At 44.3% G+C, this 22,746-nt stretch overlaps 1 protein-coding gene across 1 annotated transcript in view; it reads left to right on the top strand.

Annotated features, from left to right (window-relative positions):
* The window catches only part of MAP2K6 (mitogen-activated protein kinase kinase 6), a 93,806-nt gene that overhangs the window by 23,464 nt on the left and 47,596 nt on the right, over positions 1-22,746 (top strand). The window contains exon 2 of the mRNA XM_038371482.2: positions 20,867-20,933. Coding sequence (XP_038227410.1) covers positions 20,867-20,933 — 67 coding nt within the window. The remainder of the gene's footprint in view (positions 1-20,866; positions 20,934-22,746) is intronic.

The raw sequence follows: 22,746 nt of genomic DNA, 5'->3' as shown, positions 1-22,746 counted from the left end.
GGAAGAAATATCTTCCTTCTCATCCTTCGTCACCTCTCTCTTCACAGCGTGGGGGTAGCAGATGCATGTCTTCAGCTGCTTTGTCTTAGGGAATGCCAATCAGTGCTGTCAACGACATCATTTAGCTTTTGGAGCATTGGTTTGGAGCGCCTCAGTCATTGCTGCAGAGAACTGAGGCTGCAGCTCAAGGGTGTTTGCTATAGCAATTCCAAACTCCACGCCACATTAGCTTCCACTCGCTCATCTCGATGTGTCCAACAGTGACACGGACAAGGTTCTGCAGCTGGGCCAGCCAGTCAGTGGCACCAGTCTGGCACTGATCAAGCTGTGAAGAGCCAAGTGAGTTAACAGCTAGTTGTGAAGAGCAGGTAACTTCATGTCTTGTTTCTGCCTTTCTTTAGGGGAAAAATTTACAGGTGAAAATGACCCTGTTATGCCCTAATTGATCTCTGCCATAATTTCACTGACTGCAACAAAGTTACTCCTGGGATGAACTTGGCTCTTACAATATAATAGATCATCAGCTAGATCTATTATACTGAACATTAGCTAGATTTGAGGGGATTTGTGGATAGAGGCAAGAAATTTGAAGCCATTTTTGTTTCTGCATAAAGAGAAGAGCCCAGGTTGCTTGCACAGACACCTTATTGCACCTGTACAGAGAGGCTGGGATGAAAGGCTGAGCACTGAAAAAAAATATGTTAAACTAATGAGTAAAAAAGAACAGTGTAAGGAAAGGAAAATGTTTGGAAAGAGGAACAAGATGCATGAACGTCGCAGTCCTTGAGCTGATCGTCCTGCTTTTGCCCAGACAGTATTTCTATCCGCTGGCAGAACACGTGGCACTTTTATGCAAGTCACAGAAATTTGTATTTCATTGTTAGCAGTGTTGTTTTTTTAATGCCGCTAACTAGGAGCTTCACAAGCTCCCACGATCCTTGGCATGTGGTCCAGCACTACTTTGCACAATACATCCTTCAGCACAGACAGGCGTCCCTGTCCAGTTTGAAAAAGCAGGTGTATTTTTGTCTTATGCCAGCATCATGGCACACCTGTGAGCTAGGCACATAGATAAGTGAGGAGGGACATTTCATTTTAAAAAGCATCATCCCTTTGACAGATCCTCCGCTGGTATAAGTTGTCAGAGCGCCATTGAAGCCAGTGGCAGTTTGTGCCAGCTGGGCATTTATGTCACAAAGCGCAAGTCTTTGAGATCAGTGGGGCTCCATTCAGGTGCCAGGGTCTGCCTGTGGGGATAAACATGCAGGATCCAAGCCAATATTTGTGCCTTCAGTTCATCCACAGGAGCTGATCTCACCACCTAGCGCTCTGAGTGCGAGGCTCATTTCTTTCCTTCCCTAGCAAGCCTCTAGCAATGTGTGTGTTTATACATCCACAACGTATATCTGCATATTCTGTATAAAAATATCCGAAAAACCGCATTCCACTGCACACATTTCTCCCCTGGAGCACCAAGGAGAGCAGAAGCACAGGGCAGATGTTAGTCATATTCGTTAATGTATTACTGGAAGGCGCTCAGCTATCACGGTGCTGAGTGGGATATAGGAACCGATACAGAACAATCGGAGCACTTGCATTTCTACCTGTCCGGTGAAAGTAATAGATAACATCTAGCATTTTTTTTGGAAATAAGCATCATCAGCCCCATTTTACCGGAGAGGGAAACCAAGGTAGAGAGATGAAGTGACTTGCCCAGGGTCACTCAGTAGGCCAGCGGCAGAGCGGGGACTAGAACCCGGGTCTTCTGAGGCCCAGTCCTGTACTCTGATAAGCCACACTGCTTCTTTTGGAAGGAGACCATGAGGCGGGAAAGTGATAAAGCCATTCATGTCCCCAGCCTGTTGAGGTGCTTGAGTGGCTGCACAATTAAAATGGTGATAAAAGGTGATAAGTGTTATAAAAACAAGGTAAGCCAGTAGCACATAAAAACGTTATTAAGGTTCAATCTCCATCCTTAGTGGTTTTTAAGGTCAGGCTTGACAAAGCCCTGGCTGGGATGATTTAGTTGGGGACGGTCCTGTTTTGAGCAGGGGGTTGGACCAGATGACCTCCTGAGATCTCTTCCAACCCTGATATTCTGTGATTCCAATCCTCGGTTCTTATGCAGGCACAACTCTCACCATTATTTCACTTTTCATGTTGTATCATCTACCGGCGCAGAGCCAGGTCAGGGCCCCATTGTGCAAATCACTGGCTAAATAAGGACTTTTGCTGATTAGAGGCTGAATAAAGGTCGCAGGACTTTCCCCTGGCCACAGAAACGGACAGTGTTGCTGCATCATGGCTGCAAATATCAGCCCATTTCTGGTACCAGCACCACTGAACAGCTGGCGTATCTCCCCTCCTCCCCCCCGCCCCAGCACCTTTCCGGATCTGCGCCATCTGCTTAGAATTCTATTGCTTTGGCATTTCCTTGTTGCACTTCTTGCTCGTCCGGGTACTGTTCAGCTAGGCAGCGTCTTCTGGGCCAGGAAAGGGGGAGAGCTGAGCAAGCCACCCGTTTCCTCAGAACTGCGGTAAATGAGAGGGCCGTATGTTGAAGGCAGAGTTTCTTTTCCTGGCCATTGTCCTGTATCCTCTCCTGCATGCTTCGAGGACAATCCGATGAGTAGGCACATAGTTGTGCGGACTGAAACAGGAGGAAGAATATAAACAGACCTCCTAGAGCCAGAGCTACTTATTCAGTTTTTACCCAGCTCTAAGCTAACTGTTGGTCATTGTATGAAAACCTCAGTATACGAAGGGTTCTGTATAAAATGCAGCTGGCTACAGTGAAGGAGAAAGGAGGAAATCTTGGTCCTACTGAAGTCAGACGAATAAACAGCCAATAAAATCAACAGTGCTGGAAAGCCTTGTAGATGGCAAATGTAAAGGGGTGGTCGCTGGCTGGGGTAGGACAGCCATAAGCTCTGCTGTAGGGAGTGGGTCAGGTGCGTGGCTGGAGTACGAGGGAAGATTCTAGGCAACTAAGATTCAGAGCTGCACTGTACCTCATAGGGCCAGCCCCAGGAGGCTGCCGAAACTTAGGCCCCCAGAGCCATCCAAGATATGCAGGGGGCCACAGAAAGGCATCTTAAACCACTTTAGTGCCCCCTCTTCCTGAGCTGTGAGTTCTATGCTGCACCTCTTAGAGACACAGCTGCACAGAATCTCACCTCTATCCCCTTTAAATCTCTAGTCAGTTTAACACCCAGATGTTTCCAGTTCTTATTAGTTATCTGTACATTTCAAGGAGCAGTCATAGCAGAGTGACAGCCTCTCAGTATGCTTTGCATGTGTTTGTTTTCTAAAGATGAAACCACCATAAGAAGTATAGGGTGAGGACAAAACGGAAATCCAGAGTCTTGTTTCAGATTAGATGAGTGTAACCTTGGATACTGGACCCTGGGTCTGCTGGAATATATGTTTAAGGACAAATTTGACTACTAGTGTGAGACTTGACTGAATCAGGAAATTGACTTAAAAATTGAATTACCAGCATCTCGAGTCTATTGAAAGGATAGATAAATAAATGCATGCTGGTCTTTGCACAGTTTAGGGACATTTCCGTGTGCTTCACTCACTGCTAAGAGACAGCCATTAGCTTACAGGCGTTCTTTGTGCTTGATGCTTCTGAAGAAGGCAGAAAATTCCCCTATTTTTGCAGCATTGTACAGGGAAGGGGGATTTTGTTTTAGATACCGGAGCATTTCCCGAGTTTACTGCCAATAAACCTATACAGTGCACTGCTCTAAAGATAATTCATCCATTATGAACCATGGAATTTCATTAAGAAATGTGTAACTGCATTACCAATGTTATTGTCAGTTGTAATAGCATCCTCAGGCCCCTTTTCTTCTCCCATTTACATTAGTGTAAATCCAGAGTCACTCCATCAAAGTAAATGGCATCACTCTGGATTTACATGGTGCTAAAGGAGAGTAGGCCCAATGATGTTGGGAGATGGGAGTAATGTAAATGTGTACAACACACGCACATGAAGTTTGTATACACTGGCAAAAGTCATCCGACTCAGGTTGCCTGTGCTTTCCTGCAGCTTTTTATACTCCTGTAAGTATCAGTGTCCTGATGACTGCAATGAGAACAAGATTTCAAGGCTCACTCTGCTCATGTTAAATTGGAAGGAGCAGGAAATAATCAGGAACCAGGCGCCCAGTAAGAAGATAGGTAATTAGTTAATGTAACTTGTTACAGACCTAGATGACAAAATGCAGTTTAATTTACGTAAGTGATTTCTGGAGCTGAGAGACAATTTTGATGCCATGGAGGATGAAGTAGCCTGACATTTTGGGGTCTACACAGCCTGGCAGTCTGAATGGCCTGGCCTTCTGCATAGACCTTTCCATATAAGAGTATCCCCACTATGTAGCCCATAGAGCTGGCCTTCCTGCTTGTTTTATTACATCCTGTCTTTATTTACTAGGTTGCTGGTTGTTTTATTAGAATTGGCTTATATTTTGTATTGAATTACTTCATTTGACATAACTTCAAGTTAAGGGAATTTGATCATTTTATTTCATTTTTGTATGTTGGACTCTGGGCCAAATAACTTGCCAGGAGGCTCCGCAGTCAGGACCTCTGAGCAATGCAGTCCACGTGGAACTGGCTTGAACAGAGCAGAGGCCACATGAGCTTCCCCACAGTTCATCTAGTGCACCTCAATCCTTCTTTTGCAACACCCCTGCTATTTTAGTTTGGGGGCTCTCCTGTGCAGCGTTTATTACAGGTTGCAGGATTGAGTCATAGGAAGGGATGGAACATTGAGACAATAAAACCCCTGAGAGGCAGCTTGCAATACTGCTAGATCGACAGGGTACTGCCACCTCTGGAGTAAACAGCAACGAGTTTGCTCAATCTTCAACATTACAGTGTAGTTACTAACAGTGTCACCAAACAGTTTGGGAACTATTCACATACACTCTTGTCATAACCATACAGCTAAGGGTAGCCTAAAATTCCTTCTTACCTGTAAGGGGTTAAGAAGCTCAAATAACCTGGTTGGCACCTGACCAAAAGGACCAATGGGGAAAGAAGATACTTTCAAATCTGGGGAGGGGGAGGCTTTGTTTGTGCTTTTTGTAGGGTGTTCTCTCTCCTGGGACTGAGAGAGGCCGAAATCCATCTCCTCCAACCAATCCTGAACCAGTCTCTAATATTACAGAAATAGTAAGTAAAGCCAGGCAAGGCGTGTTAGATTATCTTTTGTTTTAGCTTGTGAATTTTCCCTTTGCTAGAGGGAGGTTTACTCCTGTTTTTTGTAACTTTGAACTAAACCTAGAGGGAGTTCCTCTGTGTTTGTGAATCTTTTGTTACTCTGTAAAGTTATCTTCCATTCTGATTTTACAGAGGTGATTCTTTTACCTTTCCTTTAAATAAAATTCTTCTTTTAAGAACCTGATTGATTTTCAGTGTCCTAAGACCCCGGGGGGGGGGGGGGGGTTGATCTGTTTCACTTCGTAACCAATTGGTTAGGATATTATTCTCAAGTGTCCCCAGGAAAGGGGGTTTGGGGGGACATTTTGGGGGAGATAGGGTTCCAAGTGGCCCTCCCTGAATGTTTGCTTAAATCACTTGGTGGTGGCAGCATACCATCCAAGGACAAAAGGGATTTGTGCCTTAGGGAATATTTAACCTAAGTTGGTAGAAATAAGCTTAGGGGGTCGTTCATGCGGGTCCCCACATCTGTACTCCAGAGTTCAGAGTGGGGAGGGAACCCTGACAGTCCCTGAAAGAATCGCTCCTCAGACCAATTGACTCTGCCTTACCTGACTACCGAGGTGAGGCGCTTGCTGAATTCGAGTAACTGTAGAATGAAACTTAAGCCTGGGCTATGCTAAAGTTAGGTCAACATAAGCGGCCTTGCATCAACTAACTATGTAAGCATCTACACTTAATTTCACTCCTGCCGGCGTAACTGCCTCTCTATGCTGACTCTATGCTGCTTGTGGAAGTGGAGTTGAGACAAGGTCAGCGTAGGCACGTCAACTCGGTATCCGTGTAGACGCTGCATTGCTTATCTCAACAGTTATTGGCTTTCAGGAATTGGCCTACAGTGCCCCACACTGACAGTACAATCGACACAAGCGCTCCTAGCGAGGATGTGCACTGCTGACAGAAGAAGCAAAGTGTAGACATGCACAAGTGAAGTAATTACTGCAGTGGATGTATGCCGACATAAATTAGGCCGACTTAATTTGTAGCGTGGACATGTCCTTAGTTCATCCACATGATGTACCACTGCTTGGCTGTTTTCCCTGGTGTGAAGGTTCCCATGTCGAGAGCCCTCTGTCTACTTTGTCTGGACTTAAGGCCAAGTGGAAAATAAAATCTTCTGAACTTTGGATCTGATGCCAACCTTGGCCTCATTGAATTCAGTATGAGTTTTTCCATTGATGTCTGCATGGCCCGGATTTCACAGCCCAGTGTTAGAGGGAAGGGATGCGTAAGGGACGGATCCTGAGCTGGTGTAAAGCATCTCTGTTAAAGTCTGTGGAGCTCCATTGTGGTCAGTTGAGTTACATGAACCAACACCAGATGAGGACTAGAAATGGAGCAAATGCAGCTGTTCCCTAGACATGTCTGAGCACCAAGGCCTGGCATGTCACCGCCCCTTTGATTTCTTGTATATTGGCAAAGTCTATGACATTCTTAAAGCACTTTCCCCTCCCCTGCTTCCCGCCATTAAAGTGTTTTAATGCTGTTTCCTGTAAGGAAAATAAGAGACAATAAGCTGGTGTATGTAACCCAGCACTCAAGAGCAAAGCTACAATTCTAAGCCAGTGCATACAGTCCAGCGCTCAAGAGCAACCCTACAATAGCCATCAGCTTGTGCAGGCATGCACATAGCAGCTTCCCCCTGATAAGCCAATGTGCGCAGGCCAGCAACCCTGTGATAACAAAGGAAACTAGTACGAGGAAGCCCAGCATTTGCAAGTAGCCCTGCAATAACACTCTGTGCAATGTTCCCTATTCCTCTCTGAACAGCCCTGCAACGATGAGTGAGTTGTTAAGGAAACCAATTTCAGTTTGCAGCTTCCAAGGTATTATTGCAGACAGTGAGTAGAGACATGAATGAAAAGCAGCAGCAGGAAATCCTTTGAATCCCACAGTTTATTCTGTGTAGGTTCATCACTGTATTATCCGAGTACCTCCCTCTGATCCATCTCCAGCTTTTTTCATTGTAAAACCCTCCAGGCAGTGAAGGGCTGTGTCACTTGCTGTTACCCCCAAGGAGGTGGGATGTCTTTTGCACAAAACAATCATGAAGATACCCTGCAGGCCCTGGGGACATGTCTACCCACAAAAGTTGTCTCTTTAACTATCTGGTTATACTTGATGCAGTACAGCTTCCCTCCCATGGGTGCAGTTATACGGGTATACAATGCTTCGACTGGTAGTTTATTCCTGCACAGGCTTTATACCAGTATAGCTGTATCCACATTAGGGGTAGTACTAGTATAACTGTCAGTTAACCCTGCTCCCCCGCCCAACCATAGTCATAGCAAAGTAAGAGACTCTGTAGACCAGGCTTAGGGGACAGAGCTTTCCTAGCTGCACTGTAGTTCATCTGCGTCAGTCAAACATGGTCCACTCCTAGGTGAAATTAGGAAGTTACCCGTTCTGGCAGAGTTGCCAGTATGCACTTAAGATCTTAGGCGACAGAGCCCATGTCAGCTTGTTCACTTTCAAGGTTGCAAAAGGCTTCTAATATTGATATTGAGCCCTCCTGTCCTCATCCCAATCTGGGTTTCAGTAATGAGCTTTTTGGCTCACTGTTAGCCAACTGGAGTGTTTTTCATTCCAACACTAATACAGAGACAGCCAGGTACTAACGCTTGGCAGCTCATATTTATTGACAGAGCTAAGGAGAGAGCGTCTTAGTTATATTTCAGTGATACAAATAAAATATAGCTCTCTCTTTTTGGCTCTTCCTTTGGCTTTTGGCTCAAGCTTTAATGGTGCTTAGAAAGTTCTTGCATTCTGACTGCTTCGCCTATAGCTTACTGGGGCTATGGCTACATAATGAGGCTTTTAGCGACACGGCTGTGCCACTACAGCCGTGCTGCTAACAGGCGCTCAGTGTAGCTGCTGTTTGTCGACAGGAGAGAGTTCTCCTGCTGACAAAAAACGTCCACTTCCTCACAAGCGGCAGCGGCTTTGTGGGCAGGAGCGCTCTCCTGTGGACAAAGCGCTGTTCACACCGGCGTTTTTTCGTCGGTAAAACTTTCGTCGTTTGGGGGGGGGTGTGTGTGGTTTGTTTTTTTTTAACACCCAGGAACGACAAAAGTTTTGCCGACAAAGTGCCAGTGTAGACAAACCCTAAGGGTCTGAAATGCAAAGATTTTTGTCCATTTTCACCTCATTTGTTACTTAAAAAAAATGCCAGTGTTTTCTTCCAGACTTGCGTTTTTTTTAGGGGCAGCCTTAAAATTTACACCCATTGATTGAATTGCAGGTGCAAATCAGAATACTTGTTCTGTGTCCCTGCTATCACCGTTGGTCCACACTACCCCATTTAAGCTATTGAAACACAAAATCCCAATAGGTCTAGCCCTCAAGGGCTTAGAGGTCAGTGGTGGTTGAAAAATGGATCTCCTAGATCAGTGGTTCCCAAACTGGGGTTCGTGAACCCCTGAGGGTTTGCAAAATGTTCTCGGGAGGTTCTGGGGAAAAAATTCCCTAATGGCAGACAGAGCTGTTCCTAGGGCCTCCGGGCAGCTCTGGGCCAGTAGCCTGGAGCCCCTGGACTTCCAAGAGCTAAGCAGATCAAAGTAAGCATATCTATCACACTGAGGAGATTTAAACTTCAAGGCCCCTTAAAAGAAATAGAAAGGGAGGTGGATACTTTCTGCTGTTTTTAAAATTAAATAGGCAGCTAGTATTGTTTTAAAAATTATTATGAAGAACAAGTTTAAGCTTTGTTGTAACGTGCGTTGTTTGCCTGGACTGCTCAAGACCTGAATGCTTGTGTAGGAGGAACTCTTTGAGTTGTCTTCGTAAATACCTTCATGCTATTTCACATCTGATACTCCTTGATGAAACGTAGGAGTCTTGTCTTATAACAGGTTTATTCCAAGTTATACAAGCTACGAAAGTGAGATCTTGGAAGAGTGTTGCTGGTTTCATAATGTAATAAATACTGTAATGATAAATAATTAATAATAAATAGTGTGTAATAAGCATGTCATAAAACAAATTTTATATTTCCAAGATCACTGCTTTTATACTCAGGTAAAGGAGAAAATCCCTGGAAATACTCATTTTTAGGAGGGGGTTCTCAAGACTTGACATTTTAGTGAAAGGGGTTCACAGCTTGTTAAAGTTTGGGAACCACTGTCCTAGTTCTACAAGGCCCTGATCATCAACTTATCTAAATGATTGTTGGTCACTTGAAATTATTGGAGCTGCAACGGTTTACACCAGCTGAGATTTTAAAGCCAGAAGGAACCACCTAGTCTGGCCTTCTGTATAACACAGGCCAGAGACTATCACCCAGCTAAAGTCTGAGTGAAGGAGAGCTGGGGAATAAAGAGGTGCTGATGCATGTGACAAAGAAGGGCAGACGGGGAAGAGAAGGCATTGGCAGTATGATCCTTTAGGTCTTTCTGGCATAGCTACAAGGAAGCAATGGCCGGGGGGAAATCACAGCCGGGAAGCTAGATCTGTGGTAGTGAAGTGACCAAAAGTCACTAGTTTTTCCTCCATCTCTGTTCTTTTTGGTTGGGGGTGTGGCTTGCATTTCAGCTGAAATGGAGCCAGTTTGTGAAAATTCACATGGAGGAGCCAAGCCATCAGGAGCCCAGGAAGTGACATTCCTGTCTGAGGAAGTGCATTTAAACTGTACTTTGCTTAGGTTAAATCTTTTAAGTCCAAAGACTTGGCTTTGGAAGCAGAAAGGGTCTTTACTTGGTGACTATTTAGTGTAAGGGTGGTAAATGTTTAAAATTAGGCAATGTAACATCCTTTTCCACTCCTCTTAGACTTGGCCGGAGTGTCCTCAGTTGAGGGAATTCGTGAGGGAGAGAAATGGGATGAATTAAATGCTTTTCAGCCTGATAGTTGACAAGTGGCTGATGTGCAGCTGCTTGAGGTAAACGTATGTGGATGTACAGAACAGACAAGTAGAGCACCTGCCAAATAACAGCTGAATTCTTGTAGATTCATAAATAAACTGCTGTCTGTTACCTTGTGTGTGTTAATCTGCAATTATTTGTTTGCATCAGTGGTAAACCTGCAAGATGATTTTTAATAATTTTCCTTAATTAAAAGTGATACTCATTGCTTCCTGGATCATTCTAAAAGGACAACCATGATATTAATAATGCAACATATGCTTCTGTTAGCACCACTAGGGTGCTATGTTTCTTTGCCGCTGTGCCCCAACATAACGGGCAGTGCTGCCAAAATACGCAAGTATCCTAATCTGGAAAGTGCCAGGAGAGCAGGATTTCTGCCTGCTCACCAGTTTGGCATGGGCCACATATACAGCTAGATCTAAAGAGAGGTGGGAATCTAGGTTATGGCCTTGATAAAACTGCTTTTGTTAATGGGAGCTTTGCCTGTGTAAGGACTGCGGGAATAGGCCTCTGGAACTGCATGGTTTGCAGGCTTGGCTGGACACGGTTGCTCTGACTCTTTTAGATAGAATTAAACAGGCCATTGCACTGTGATCTGTTCAGCTCCCATAGGTGATGCTGGGTCAGGCTTGTTTGCAAAGTGTTCAGGGTGGAAGGGGCACTGGAGACATGTGAGCTGGTTATTAAAAACCTCCATGGGTGTGCACTGAGGCACCAGGTGTCTAGATTAGCTGCCAGCATGCTGGCTTTTTAGGGGATGGATCTGTGGTGGTAGCTGACCCAGCAAACTCACTTGCCTCCTCCCCGGGAAGCCTTTACTGTGCAGTTTACTGAAGTGGGTCCAGTGAAAGGGGCTACGTACAGCACATTCGATTCTAATACCCACCAAGGGAATGAATGATTTTCATTACATGAAGATATGCTCCATTCAGTTGCTTAACTCGTAATTAGCAATCCACCTCCTGCTTCCGCCCCCAAGCTGTTCCGACACCCAGTTGGGTCTGTTGTCGTTAAATTAATATCTGTGTCTATGCAACTCTCTTCCCTCCCACAGATAGATCCTGCTCCCTTTTAAGTCAGTGGAAAAACTCCATTGAGTTGATTGGTGCAGGATCAATCCTGTAGGGCACAGGGTTGGGAGGAAGGAGACCTGGTTCTGTTCCTGGCTTTGCCACTGACTTGCTCCGAGACCATGGGCAAGTCTTTGCACCTCTGTTTCCCTTCTTGCTCTCTGTCTGTCCTGTTTATTTAGCCTGTAAGCAGGGACAGTCTCTCACTAGGTGTTTATACAGCACTCAGCGCAAAGGGGCCCAGATCTCAGCTGGGGCCTCCTGACTCTGCTGCATTGGTTTTCAAACAGTGGTGTGTGATGAGATTATCAGGGGCCCAAATTGGGATATAGGGTTGTGGCAGGCAAAGTGCCCAGGTCAAAGCATGGGAGCAGCAGGGAAAACATGTAGGGAGTCCCCAACATCCAGGGGAGGAAGGTATCCCCTCCCCCCCCGTCCCATCCCAGCAGCAGCCTGACCACTGGGGATTTCCTGTGCATGCTCCTAGGTGCTGCCCTGCACTGGCCCAGATGCCCTGCGTATTTTAAACCCTCCAGAGCTTGCAGGAGCCTGCTGCTGCCCCTGGGCATGTTACCCATTCTCTTCAGTGAGTTACTTTCTGCCCCTGATGGAGGGATGGGAGGTTTGGGGGGGCTGTTATGTTACTACCATGGAGAAGGGAGGGCACAGTAAACAGTTCGGTAGCCTCCACTCTATTGTAATACAATTAATAATGAAGGTCGCCTTGGGTCTGGCCTTAGCTCTGCCACTCCCCCAAGCTCACACGATATCTTCCCCATTCCATACCTCAGTTTGCCTTCTGTGAAACAAGAGAAACAAAAATACATCCCTGCCTCCTGAGAGCCCTACATGAGCAATGTTGGTGAAGTGCTTTCAGAGCCTTGGGTTGTAGACCCTGGACCAGAGCCAAGTATTTATTCTATCTGAAGTTTGCCATTGCCCTGATTTCAGCAGAACTCTTTGCACAGTAAAGTACTATTGATTGCGGAAAGGGGAAAATAATTTTCCCCTGAGTGCCTTGAATAAAATCAGAAGCAGAGGCGCATATAGATACCAGCAGGTCTCTTTGCTCCTGGTTATTAGATAACTCTCCCTCCAATCCTAATAGGGAGGAGTGAAAACAGACCTTCCTCTTCCTGTGACGTTTTACCAGTGACCCTTAACACTAAATAGCAGAAAGAAAAGGAGGACTTGTGGCATCTTAGAGACTAACAAATTTATTTGAGCATAAGCTTTCGTGAGCTACAGCTCACTTCATCGGATGCATTCAGTGGTAAAAGTAAGTGGTAAAAGATCAGTAAAAGAGGAAAATACAGCTGAATGATGAAGTGAGCTGTAGCTCACGAAAGCTTATGCTCAAATAAATTTGTTAATCTCTAAAGTGCAACACATACTCCTTTTCTTTTTGCGAATACAGACTAACACGGCTGCTCCTCTGAAACTAAATAGCAGAACATTGCCATGTGCCTATTGAATTTGGCTTTAATAATAAATTGTGGCAGAGACAGAACTGGCTAATATCCTCTGAAGGAAACAGGAGCATTTTGGAGCAAGAAACCCTTGACTTTGGATTATCTCAAAAAGAGCTTTTGGCCACGATGAAATGCCTGGAGGCTGGTGTACAGGATTTCTCTTTGGGAGCAACTGTTTATTTTCTGTCCCAGTAGCTGTGGGTAGCAGACTCCTCTGTCTTTGCATTCTACACAACTACTTTATTCTCTAGTAGGTTTCCTTTATTTTTCTGTGAAACATTAAAGTTAGGTGAATATTTATTTTTTATTTTTTATTTTTTTTAAACTTGAAAGGGCTAGCAGCAGTCGTCTCCACCAGTGAGCCTACCCCAAATTGCTGGACTCTGGAACCAGATTAGCAAGACTATTGCATGAATGAGGTGGTGGTTTTTCTTCCCCCTGGGAATGGTGTTTAAGACTTTCAGAGGAAAGCATTCAATCTGCTTGGGGAATGACAGGTTTCAGAGTAGCAGCCGTGTTAGTCTGTATTCACGAAAAGAAAAGGAGTACTTGTGGCACCTTAGCGACTAACAAATTTATTTGAGCATAAGCTTTCGTGAGCTACAGCTCACTTCATCGGATGAGCTGTAGCTCACGAAAGCTTATGCTCAAATAAATTTGTTAGTCTCTAAGGTGCCACAAGTACTCCTTTTCAATCTGCTTGGGGTTTCTGTTTTGTTTTTTTAAATCAGAGGAAAAATACTAATAATTTTGTTCTTTAGCCCTTACTTCATTCCCAGCCCCAGTTCCTCAGTTTGTGGTTTACGCAATGCCCCTGATTTAAAAGAAAAAAGCCAAAAGAAAAAGCACTAGAGGATTACAGCCCTAAAAGCTAAACAACGTTGCAGCATCTTGGCCTATTATTGGCTACTCCATGGATTTCTCTGGTAAAACACAACATATTTAAGGGAGTGATTTCTCTGCCTCTAGGCTCCACCCAGTTCTAAGTACTTAAGCTCCAGCGGAAGTGTATTGTAGGATGAAGATAATTTAAGCATATGCTTAAAGCTAAGCATGTCCTGAAGTGCATTGCTAAATAAAAGCCAGAGTTCTCTTTATCCCATTGTCTTCCCAGCCTTGGCAGGGCTAACACAGAACCCTGGAAAAAAAAATCTGTTTGGGCCCTTCCTTCAGGACACAATCCTGTTTGCAGTACAAAACACTCACAAAGTTAACACCCAAGCAACCCTATCGTCCTGACCAAGGCAGCTGCAGAGGCCCAGAAGGCTGTCTTCTCATGTCTCGCCGCTACAGGAGGACTAACAGCAGCCAACTTGCAGCTCTCCTCCAGCTGAACTTTCTCAACCCTTTATAGCAGTTTCCTGACCCCTTTCCTCAGCTGGCTGTGATAATCCGACAAAACTGGCTAGTGCCAGTGTCCCCCCACCCCAGCCCTTAAGAAAAGCAGGCCACCCACGGCCCATTCTTGGTACTTCAGAACCAACCTTGTTTCATCCTCTTATTACCAATGCTGTTCTTAAAGCCCAAGCTCCTGAGGTTAGGTGATTGTGTCAGAATCTCAGTGTTCAGAGTAGCAGCCATGTTAGTCTGTATTCGCAAAAAGAAAAGGAGTACTTGTGGCACCTTAGAGACTAGCAAATTTATTTGAGCTTAAGCTTTCGTGAGCTACAGCTCATGAAATGCATCCGATGAAGTGAACTGTAGCTCACGAAAGCTTATGCTCACATACATTTGTTAGTCTCTAAGGTGCCACAAGTACTCCTTTTCTTTTTGAGAATCTCAGTGGTCATTTTTAAAAATGAAATAAGATTCTAGCTCTCAAGATTGCAGAGAAAAATGTGACCTAAGTGCAGCCTGAATGCTCAGAAACCAGAAGGGAAAGAAAAGGACATACACCTTTCTTATTTATTGATTTATTTATTTTAAAACTAATTATTTTTAAGACAATATTATGCCTTTTGGCTGCTTGGGGTTGACAATACTCTTGCCCTTAACCAAGGATGCACGCTGTTTGGAGCAGGGACCATGTTTGCACTCCATCTTTGTACAGTGCAACCACAATGCACTCCAGTCCCTGATTCTAGTTACTACTGTACTGTAAATAATAACGGTTCATAAGAGTATGCTGCAGAACAATTCTTTTTCTTTTGGTGTGTACCAGACTGCATCAAACTTCATGTTTTAAAATTGCCTGAAAGCCAGATAGCCCTAGATCTTTATCTCCTGTACATATTACTCTTCCCTTCAAACTGTAAGTACAGTAGAATACATCCTTCTTATCGAGTTCCTCTTTTAGCTGTCTATAAGCAGGAGTCTCATCCTTGCTGTGATCAGCTAACAGAGAGAGGTGATCACAAGCACAGAATTAGTGAATTGCACTCATGTAGAACGGACACCAGTCACTAACTCTGTTGGCTTGCGTCTTTTACTTCTTTTCATCTAAAGGGCATTTAGTGCTGGGAGAAGGACAATGTGTTTTTTTAATCACAATGTGTGTGTGTGTATCTGGGCAAAGTACCTCTTGCTCTCTGAAGAAAGTGCCTCAGGGGGTTATCAGTCAGTTTCCCTGGCTCACTCGCTTCGTAACTGCTCTCTTGAGACTGATAAAAAGATACCAGCTAATGTAAGGTGGGTCCTGTCGAGGAGGAACTGGGCTGAGAGTCACCCAGTTCCTCCCACACAGTTGGTGGAAACAACTATGGGTGGCTGATAACCTGGGGTAGATTCAAACCCATGACCTAAAAGCCTTTTATCTTGGGTCTGATCTAAAACCTCTTGAACATAATGAAAATAACATGGTCTTATAGATTGGGACTCAGGAAACCTAGTTTATATTCCCAGTACCACCACTCATTTGCTGTTGGACTTTGGGCAAATCTCTTCATCCTTCTGTTTTCCTTCCCATCCTTGGTATATTTAGATTACAAGCTCGATGGGCAGGGACTGTCTCTTGCTATGTGTTTGTACAGTGCTCAAGTCAATCTTGGCTGAGGGCCCTAGATGCTTCAAGAATACAGTTAGTAATAAAAATCAGTGGGTGGCTTTCCATTGGCTTCCCCGGGCATCGGATCAGGCTCCTTGTTAGCAATCTCTGTGCTATCCAGTCTGCCCCCGCATTGCTGTACCGTCTTGTTTGGTGGTAGCTACTGTGATAAATCAAACATTACACCTTGAATCCGTATAAAAATAATGATTCCTGGGTGCGTCAGAATGAAACGTCATCTGATTCAATCCAAAGGCTGGAAGGCAGATTGCTCATGCTGCACTCTAGACACCCTGTTGCGGGCACAGAGCTCCGGAGAGCAAGCACTTTGCATGTTGTAACAAAAGGAGCGAAGAAACTTTGTCTAATTCATCTGAGAGGCATAAAATTGCTGGATTACAGCCAGGGACTTTCATTAAATACCCATGAGGTGAAATGTGGTGTGTGATGTAGTTGTTGTTGTTGTTGTTGTTTTGTTTCACACACTAATACTGCGGGGAATTTGCTGGTGCTATGAAGGTGCATTCCTGCTGGTTTAATTCCATCCTGCAGTTCCACCTCTCCCAGTGTCATGGTGAGATCCATATTTTCTTTTGATCATTGTTGATGCTTTAATGTTAAACTAGGTCCATGTCTTGGCAGTTTTGTTAAGGGAACAGATTGTGCTTCAAAAAATGGCAGAGCTTCAAAATATTGTATTCTCTTTAGAAAGACAAACTCAAAACATGCAGAATATATTTCAGCAGAAGGTGGAAAGGCTTTTTAATATTTATTTGGGTTTGGTATTTTGCTACTTTGTTCTTCCTTTGACACCACTTGTGAACCAAGATAAGATTAAATTCTGTACAGTCTGTTATGGTTCATGCTCAAATTAGGTTAATTTCCAGTGGGTTAATTTCCATCCCTTCAGAACTGCCTGAAATATACTATGCTGAGATATTGGTACAGCATGTGTGATTCTGCAAGTAAATTAATGCAGGAAACAAAAAACAAAAATGGGTAAGAATCTGTGCTATTAGACCATTTGTGAGTGTTTTTGCAGCAGCAGGGGCTAGGATAGAGTGTTTCTTGATGGCCGGTCTGTGAACTGGTGCCAGTCCCTGAGATCTCCCTGATGCAGTTTAGGAAGGCAGCAAGCCAGTCCCTGGTATCAAAAAGGTTGAGAAACACTGGGATAAACGATCAAGATGAAGACGAAGTAGCAAACCAGAAGAGGACAGATGGTCTTATGGTTAGGGCCCTACCAAATTCATGGTCCATTTTGGTCAATTTCATGGTCATAGGATTTAAAAAATAGTACATTTTCATGATTTCAGCTATTTAAATCTGAAATTTCACAGTATTATAATTATAGAGGTCCTGACCCCAAAAGGAGTTGGGGAGGGGGGTCGCAAGGTTATTGTAGGAGGCATTGTAGTACTGTTACCCTTACTTCTGCACTGCTGCTGGCTGGGTGCTGCCGTCAGAGCTGGGCACCTGGCCACCACTTGCCACTTTCCAGCCGCTGAGCGCAGAAGCAAGGGTGGCAATACCGCAACCTCCCTAAAATAACCTTACGACCCTCCTGCAACTCCCTTTTGGGTCAGGACCCCCAATTTGAGAAACGCTGGTCTCCCCCATGAAATATGTATCATATGGGATAAAAGCACGCAAAAGACCAGATTTCATGGTGGGGGAGACCAGATTTCATGGTCCGTGATGCATTTTTCATGGTCGTGTATTTGGTAGGGCGCTACTTATGGTTAAGAGGCTCAGATGGGACTGTGGAGTACTGGGTCCAGTTCCTCAGTGTCCCATAGACTCCTTCTATCACCTGGGGCAAATCACCTCGTTTCAGTTCCCTATCTGTATTACGGGGATGGAAAACTAGGATTCTTATACTCTTTATCTTTGGAACCAAGCTTCCTCTTCCCCCACCATTAGCACCTTTCACAACGTAATATTAAGAAGCAATCCCTGCCCCAAAGAGCTTCCAATCTAAATGGAGACCATAGACAGTCACGGACCCCATCAAAGTCAATGGGTGTGCCATGACGGATGCATGGGGTTTCCCTGGTTGCGTGCTCAGCGGCTAGGATAGAGGTTGCAGGCTGTGTCAGAAAGCCAGTGAGAAGAATTGTGAGGATGATCTAAGAGGAAGCAGAGAGACGGGGCTTTTTGGGCGCTGAGTTCGCTGGAGTGGCAGGCTTGGAGATTTCTGAGGAAGGAAACTGCTTGTTGCTGTTTGTATCTACTGTGTTCAAGGAAACAGGACTCTATACTTTTTTTTTTTTTTTTTTTTTTTTTTGGTAAATAAACAAGATTACACCTGGAGTATACCTGACTCCTCTTACTGATTCATCAGCCTAATGGAAACAACCCTACAAGATCCTGAATTTTGGCTAACCACTCAGGCTGACGAGGCAACAATATGTACAGTGCCTAGCACGGCCCCAATCTTAGTTGGACCCTCTAGCTCAGGGGTGGCCAACCTGAGCCTGAGAAGGAGCCAGAATTTACCAATGTACATTCCCAAAGAGCCACAGTAATATGTCAGCAACCAGCCATCAGCTCCCCCCACCCGCTCCCAGTGCCTCCCACACACTGGGAGCCCTGCCGTTCATCGCCTCCCCCTCCCTCCCGATCAGCGGTTTTGTGGCATGCAGGAGGCTGGGAGGGAGAGAGGGGGAGGAGCGAGGGCACCGCAGGCTTAGGGGAGGGGGTGGGAAGGGGTGGAGTGGGGGCAGGGCCTGTGGCAGAGCCAGGGATTGAGAAGTGAGCACCCTCTGGCACATTGGAAAGTTGGCACCTGTAGCTCCAGCCCAGGAGCCTATACAAGGAACTGCATCTTAACTTCTGAAGAGCCTCACGTGACTCCGGAGGTTGGCCACCCCTGCACTAGCTGCTATTATAATACTAAGAAGACCAGAGATGTAATGGCCAGGGGTACTCTGCTAGGGTTACTGTATTTTCCTGGACATGTCTAGCTTTTTGGTTCTTAAATCGCCGTCCGGGAGAAATTTTTAAGTATCTAAAAACGTCCGGGATTTTGCCATTATTATTTTTCCCCAAAGACGAGTTGATCATTCAAGAAAGAGAGCAGGAGTACTTGTGGCACCTTAGAGACTAACACACATATTTGAGCATAAGCTTTCGTGGGCTACAGCCCACTTCATTGGATGCATAGAATAGAACATGTAGGAAGAAGGGGGTGTGTATATATATGTGTGTGTGTGTGTGTGTGTGTGTGTGTGTGTGTGTGTGTGTATATATACACACACACACACCTTCTTCCTACATGTTCTATGTATGTTATATATATGTGTGTGTGTGTGTGTGTGTGTATATATATACACACACACACACATGCATACAGAGAACATGAAAAGGTGGAGTCAGAGGCTAATTAATTAAGATGAGCTATTTTCAGCAGGAGAAAAAAAACTTTTGTAGTGATAATCAAGATGGCCCATTTAGACAGTTTGACAAGAAGGTGTGAGGATACTTAACATAGGGAAATAGATTCAATATGTGTAATGACCCAGCCACTCCCAGTCTCTATTCAAACACCTCCCCCTGGCCCCCATGGAGTGTTTTTTTTTTTTTTTTGAATGTTCAGATATGGTAACCCTAACTCTGCTAATCTAATTACAAAAGCATCTGCATTTGTTTTTACCATTTTCCATCTTCCTTATAGACCGACTAATGTCTCTTGGGAAATTTTTGAAAATTATTCATTATTATTCTCAATAATCTCTCTCTCTTAAGCTGTTCTACTGGGTCTTGTCTTCCTTTTGCTTTTTTATATTTAGACTTGAAGCTGTGTGGAGCAGAGAACATGTCCTTTTCAAATACAAGTTTGTAATCTTTTTTTAATTAATAATAATAATAAATAATATAAAGCAAGATATGTGCAATAGTTTCCAAACAAATGTTTTTTCCATGAGGCTGCATTGCAGCCATCTGCCACATGCTAGAATGGCCTGTGGCAAACTGAGCAGGCTTGATCTTGTGTTTTAGAGCTGAGAAGAAAAAGATCTACAGTTAAAACGTTGACTAGTTGCTTTAAAAGGGTCATTTTCAGTTCTGTGGGCCTGCATCATAACCCAGTGGCCCCTGCAGCCCTGGAATTCACAGATATTTATAGTCCTGCGTGTCAGAGCATGATGGTAGGGTGCGTCATAGGAAAATAAACTGAAACACGTATAAGTAAAAGGCTGAAAGAGAGTGTCGTGAACAGGGAGAGACACAGAGGTTTGAAGAAATACAGTAATTGATGTAAATTGTTAGGTTAAAAAAAGTCTAAATTAGGTGGCTGCTTTTTTGGGACCCAGTGTTTTATAACACACCCAAACTGCATCTATATGTTTATCCTGGGGGTTTGGTGACATAACTTACGTTCCCAGTTTATTTTGTCCCTGGATTCAGAACCTCGCTCTGAAATGTGACTATATGTTTAGCAATAAAAAGGTTCTCATATTGTCATAATCCATCGGACTCTGTCACCCTCTGGTTTGGAACCCAATTACTCTAGGGTGAACTGCTTTAGAACTTGGTTTTAATCCTGTTCATGTTAACTCACTTTAAGAAAGGTTTAGCTAGCCAATGTGAACAATTACTGTTGTATATTTGGAGCCTAATTCTGCTCTCATTTGTGCTGATTTTACATAGCTACATTGACTTCAGTGCTTAATCCTGGCTGACACTCGTGTAAATGGCCCAGACCCTCAAAGGTATTAAGGTGCCTAAGTCCCATTGATTTCAAGGATCTGGGCCTATAAGATCAGAATTTGGCCCTGTGTTCTCAAACTCTGTTTAAAAAGATTCTAGCCCTGCTTGCACAAGGTAAATAGGTATTTACACCTGGTATACTGGAACTGGTTTCAGTCTGAATTGAATCAGTTCAGGAAACATGGGAGCCAGTGTAGATAGGGCTTAAAAAGGTGAGATGCCTTTCCTCTCTGCACTTCCACGAGGGCTTCCATTGCCTGAGCTGTCGCCTGCATTCTGTGCTTGCATGGGAGCTAGAACTGCAGGCCTGGTCACAGCTGGCTGAACAAAGGAACTTTTATATTTTGAACTCTGTGCCCTGAATCTGCACCACCAGGCTGAGCTGGTGTTTCTGTTAAATAAGGTCAACCATGGTGGACAAGCCGTGTTTTACAATTATAACCACAGAAGTTAACACTCCACCGCCTCCTTCACTCCCCCTATCCCCCCATAGAAATCATCTCTCTTTACTTCTGCCTCTTTCTTGTTTCACAGGTAAGAAGAGAAACCCTGGGCTGAAAATTCCTAAAGAAGCGTTTGAACAACCACAGACAAGCTCTACGTAAGTCTCAAAAAACTCGGGGTTTATAACCCCCTTCTCTTTCATGTACTGCTTTGTCGTGTGTCTCAGTCAAAAGAACAAAAGGGGGTCTTATTTTAGCTGATGGTGTCACTTCTTTTGCGTGAATGAGTTAATAGATTCAGAAGGGACCATTGTGACCTGCTGCATAACATGAGCCAGAGAACTTCCCTGAAATAGTTAAGAACAAGCTTTTAAAATAACACCCCAAATCAACACACTCAGAAGAGAGAGCCCGGTATTATTAGGGTGCCGTTTGCTGCACATGGAAAGCCCTGTAGCTAAGGGTTGCTTGGATTTATCAGCCTCCTTGAAGGTTAACGTTGATTATTAAAGCAGCAGCACCCACCATCCTGTATGGCTTAGGTATCTATTTGCATTGGCAGGTCTGCTCAGCTGATAGGCATAAACGGAAACACACAAGGTGATCTGATCCCATCCATCAGCCCCTTCCTCATGCTCATTCTGCTAATCCTCTGAAGGGTGAGCCCCTGGGGGACTGATTTTAGACAAGTCAGAAACACAGATGTTTGGGAAACTACATGGGGGAGAGAGCCCTGGGCTATAAAGTGGCCAAAAGCTGAAGGGGTGTCTTGTCTCCCCCAGGAATATGAAAATTGTGGCTGATGCTCTTGTGGTCACTGGGAGAGTAATTTAGATTTAAGTTTCTCTTAAGAGAACCTGTTTTCTACTTGCTTGGAACGGTTGCTACTATAATATCCCTGGAGCTCTCTCCTGGATGGTTTATATTTGATACATTTGGTATAGTAATGTTGCTTAGAGATATATGTGTGGGATAGTTTATTTTGTTTGGGGAACTGGTAAAAGCCCAGCAAAAGTACTCTTTTACTGGTATAAGCATCTACACTAGAAAATGTTTGCTAGTGTACATCTAGACTGGTATAGTTATAGTGGCAAACCTTTTCTAGCGTAGACAAATCCCCAGTCAAATCAATAGACATCAGATACTGCGACTATGCACTGCCCTGTACTGTGTGCCCTCATATGGGAATAATTTTATGACATTGATGAGATTCCAGAAACAAATTAGTTAATAAAAAAAAAAAAAGCAAACAATCCAACTGGCTTTTTAATAAGAACTTAATTCAACTGCCTGATCAAAGGAGCAGCCTTGGTATGCCCCGGGGGGGGGGGGGCAGCCTTCTCAGCCAATTAGCACATCATGTAGGCCACAATGTAAAGAGATGGCATGAAGGCCTTGATTTGCCAGGGCAATTCTACTTGGGCTCCCCAAGCTTATGTACAAGCAGGAAGCCTGACTTTTTAAAGTGTGCTAGCAGTGGTTTTAATAAATTAAATAAGTTAGGTAGCACCAGAAAGGAGAAATTTGAGAAATCTGTCTCTGGGCAGATATACCTGATGCCTTCCCTTCCCCTGGAGGAGCATTTTCTGAGAAAGAGAACTGTCCCCCACCTTTCTTAACTATTCCTGGAAAGGGTTAGTGTAAGATAAATGAAGACTGCTTCAGATTCTCTGTAAATTTGATGGGGTAGCTGTTCCTGCAGAGACTGTGGAGGAATTAGAGCTGGGATTCCCTTTTTAGCTGCCTTTATTTGTATTCTCGCTGCCTTGTTGAATCCTAAATGGAGCAGGTTTCTCTTAGCAAGACTGCGGAGAGATGTAGCTTTGCTTAATGATCATTTTAGGGTAAGTGGGACCGTGCTAATTGACGTGCGTGGGGTCTTAGCGTTAATGGGCCTCTACAGCGTTGGATGTGAACGTTAAATAAAGATGTCAAGGGGGTAACAAGATGCTAACCTTTTTGCCTGGAGTC

Source organism: Dermochelys coriacea, chromosome 14, assembly GCF_009764565.3.
Source record: "Dermochelys coriacea isolate rDerCor1 chromosome 14, rDerCor1.pri.v4, whole genome shotgun sequence".
NCBI lineage: Eukaryota > Metazoa > Chordata > Testudines > Dermochelyidae > Dermochelys > Dermochelys coriacea.
This window is presented reverse-complemented; position numbering and strand designations above follow the sequence as displayed.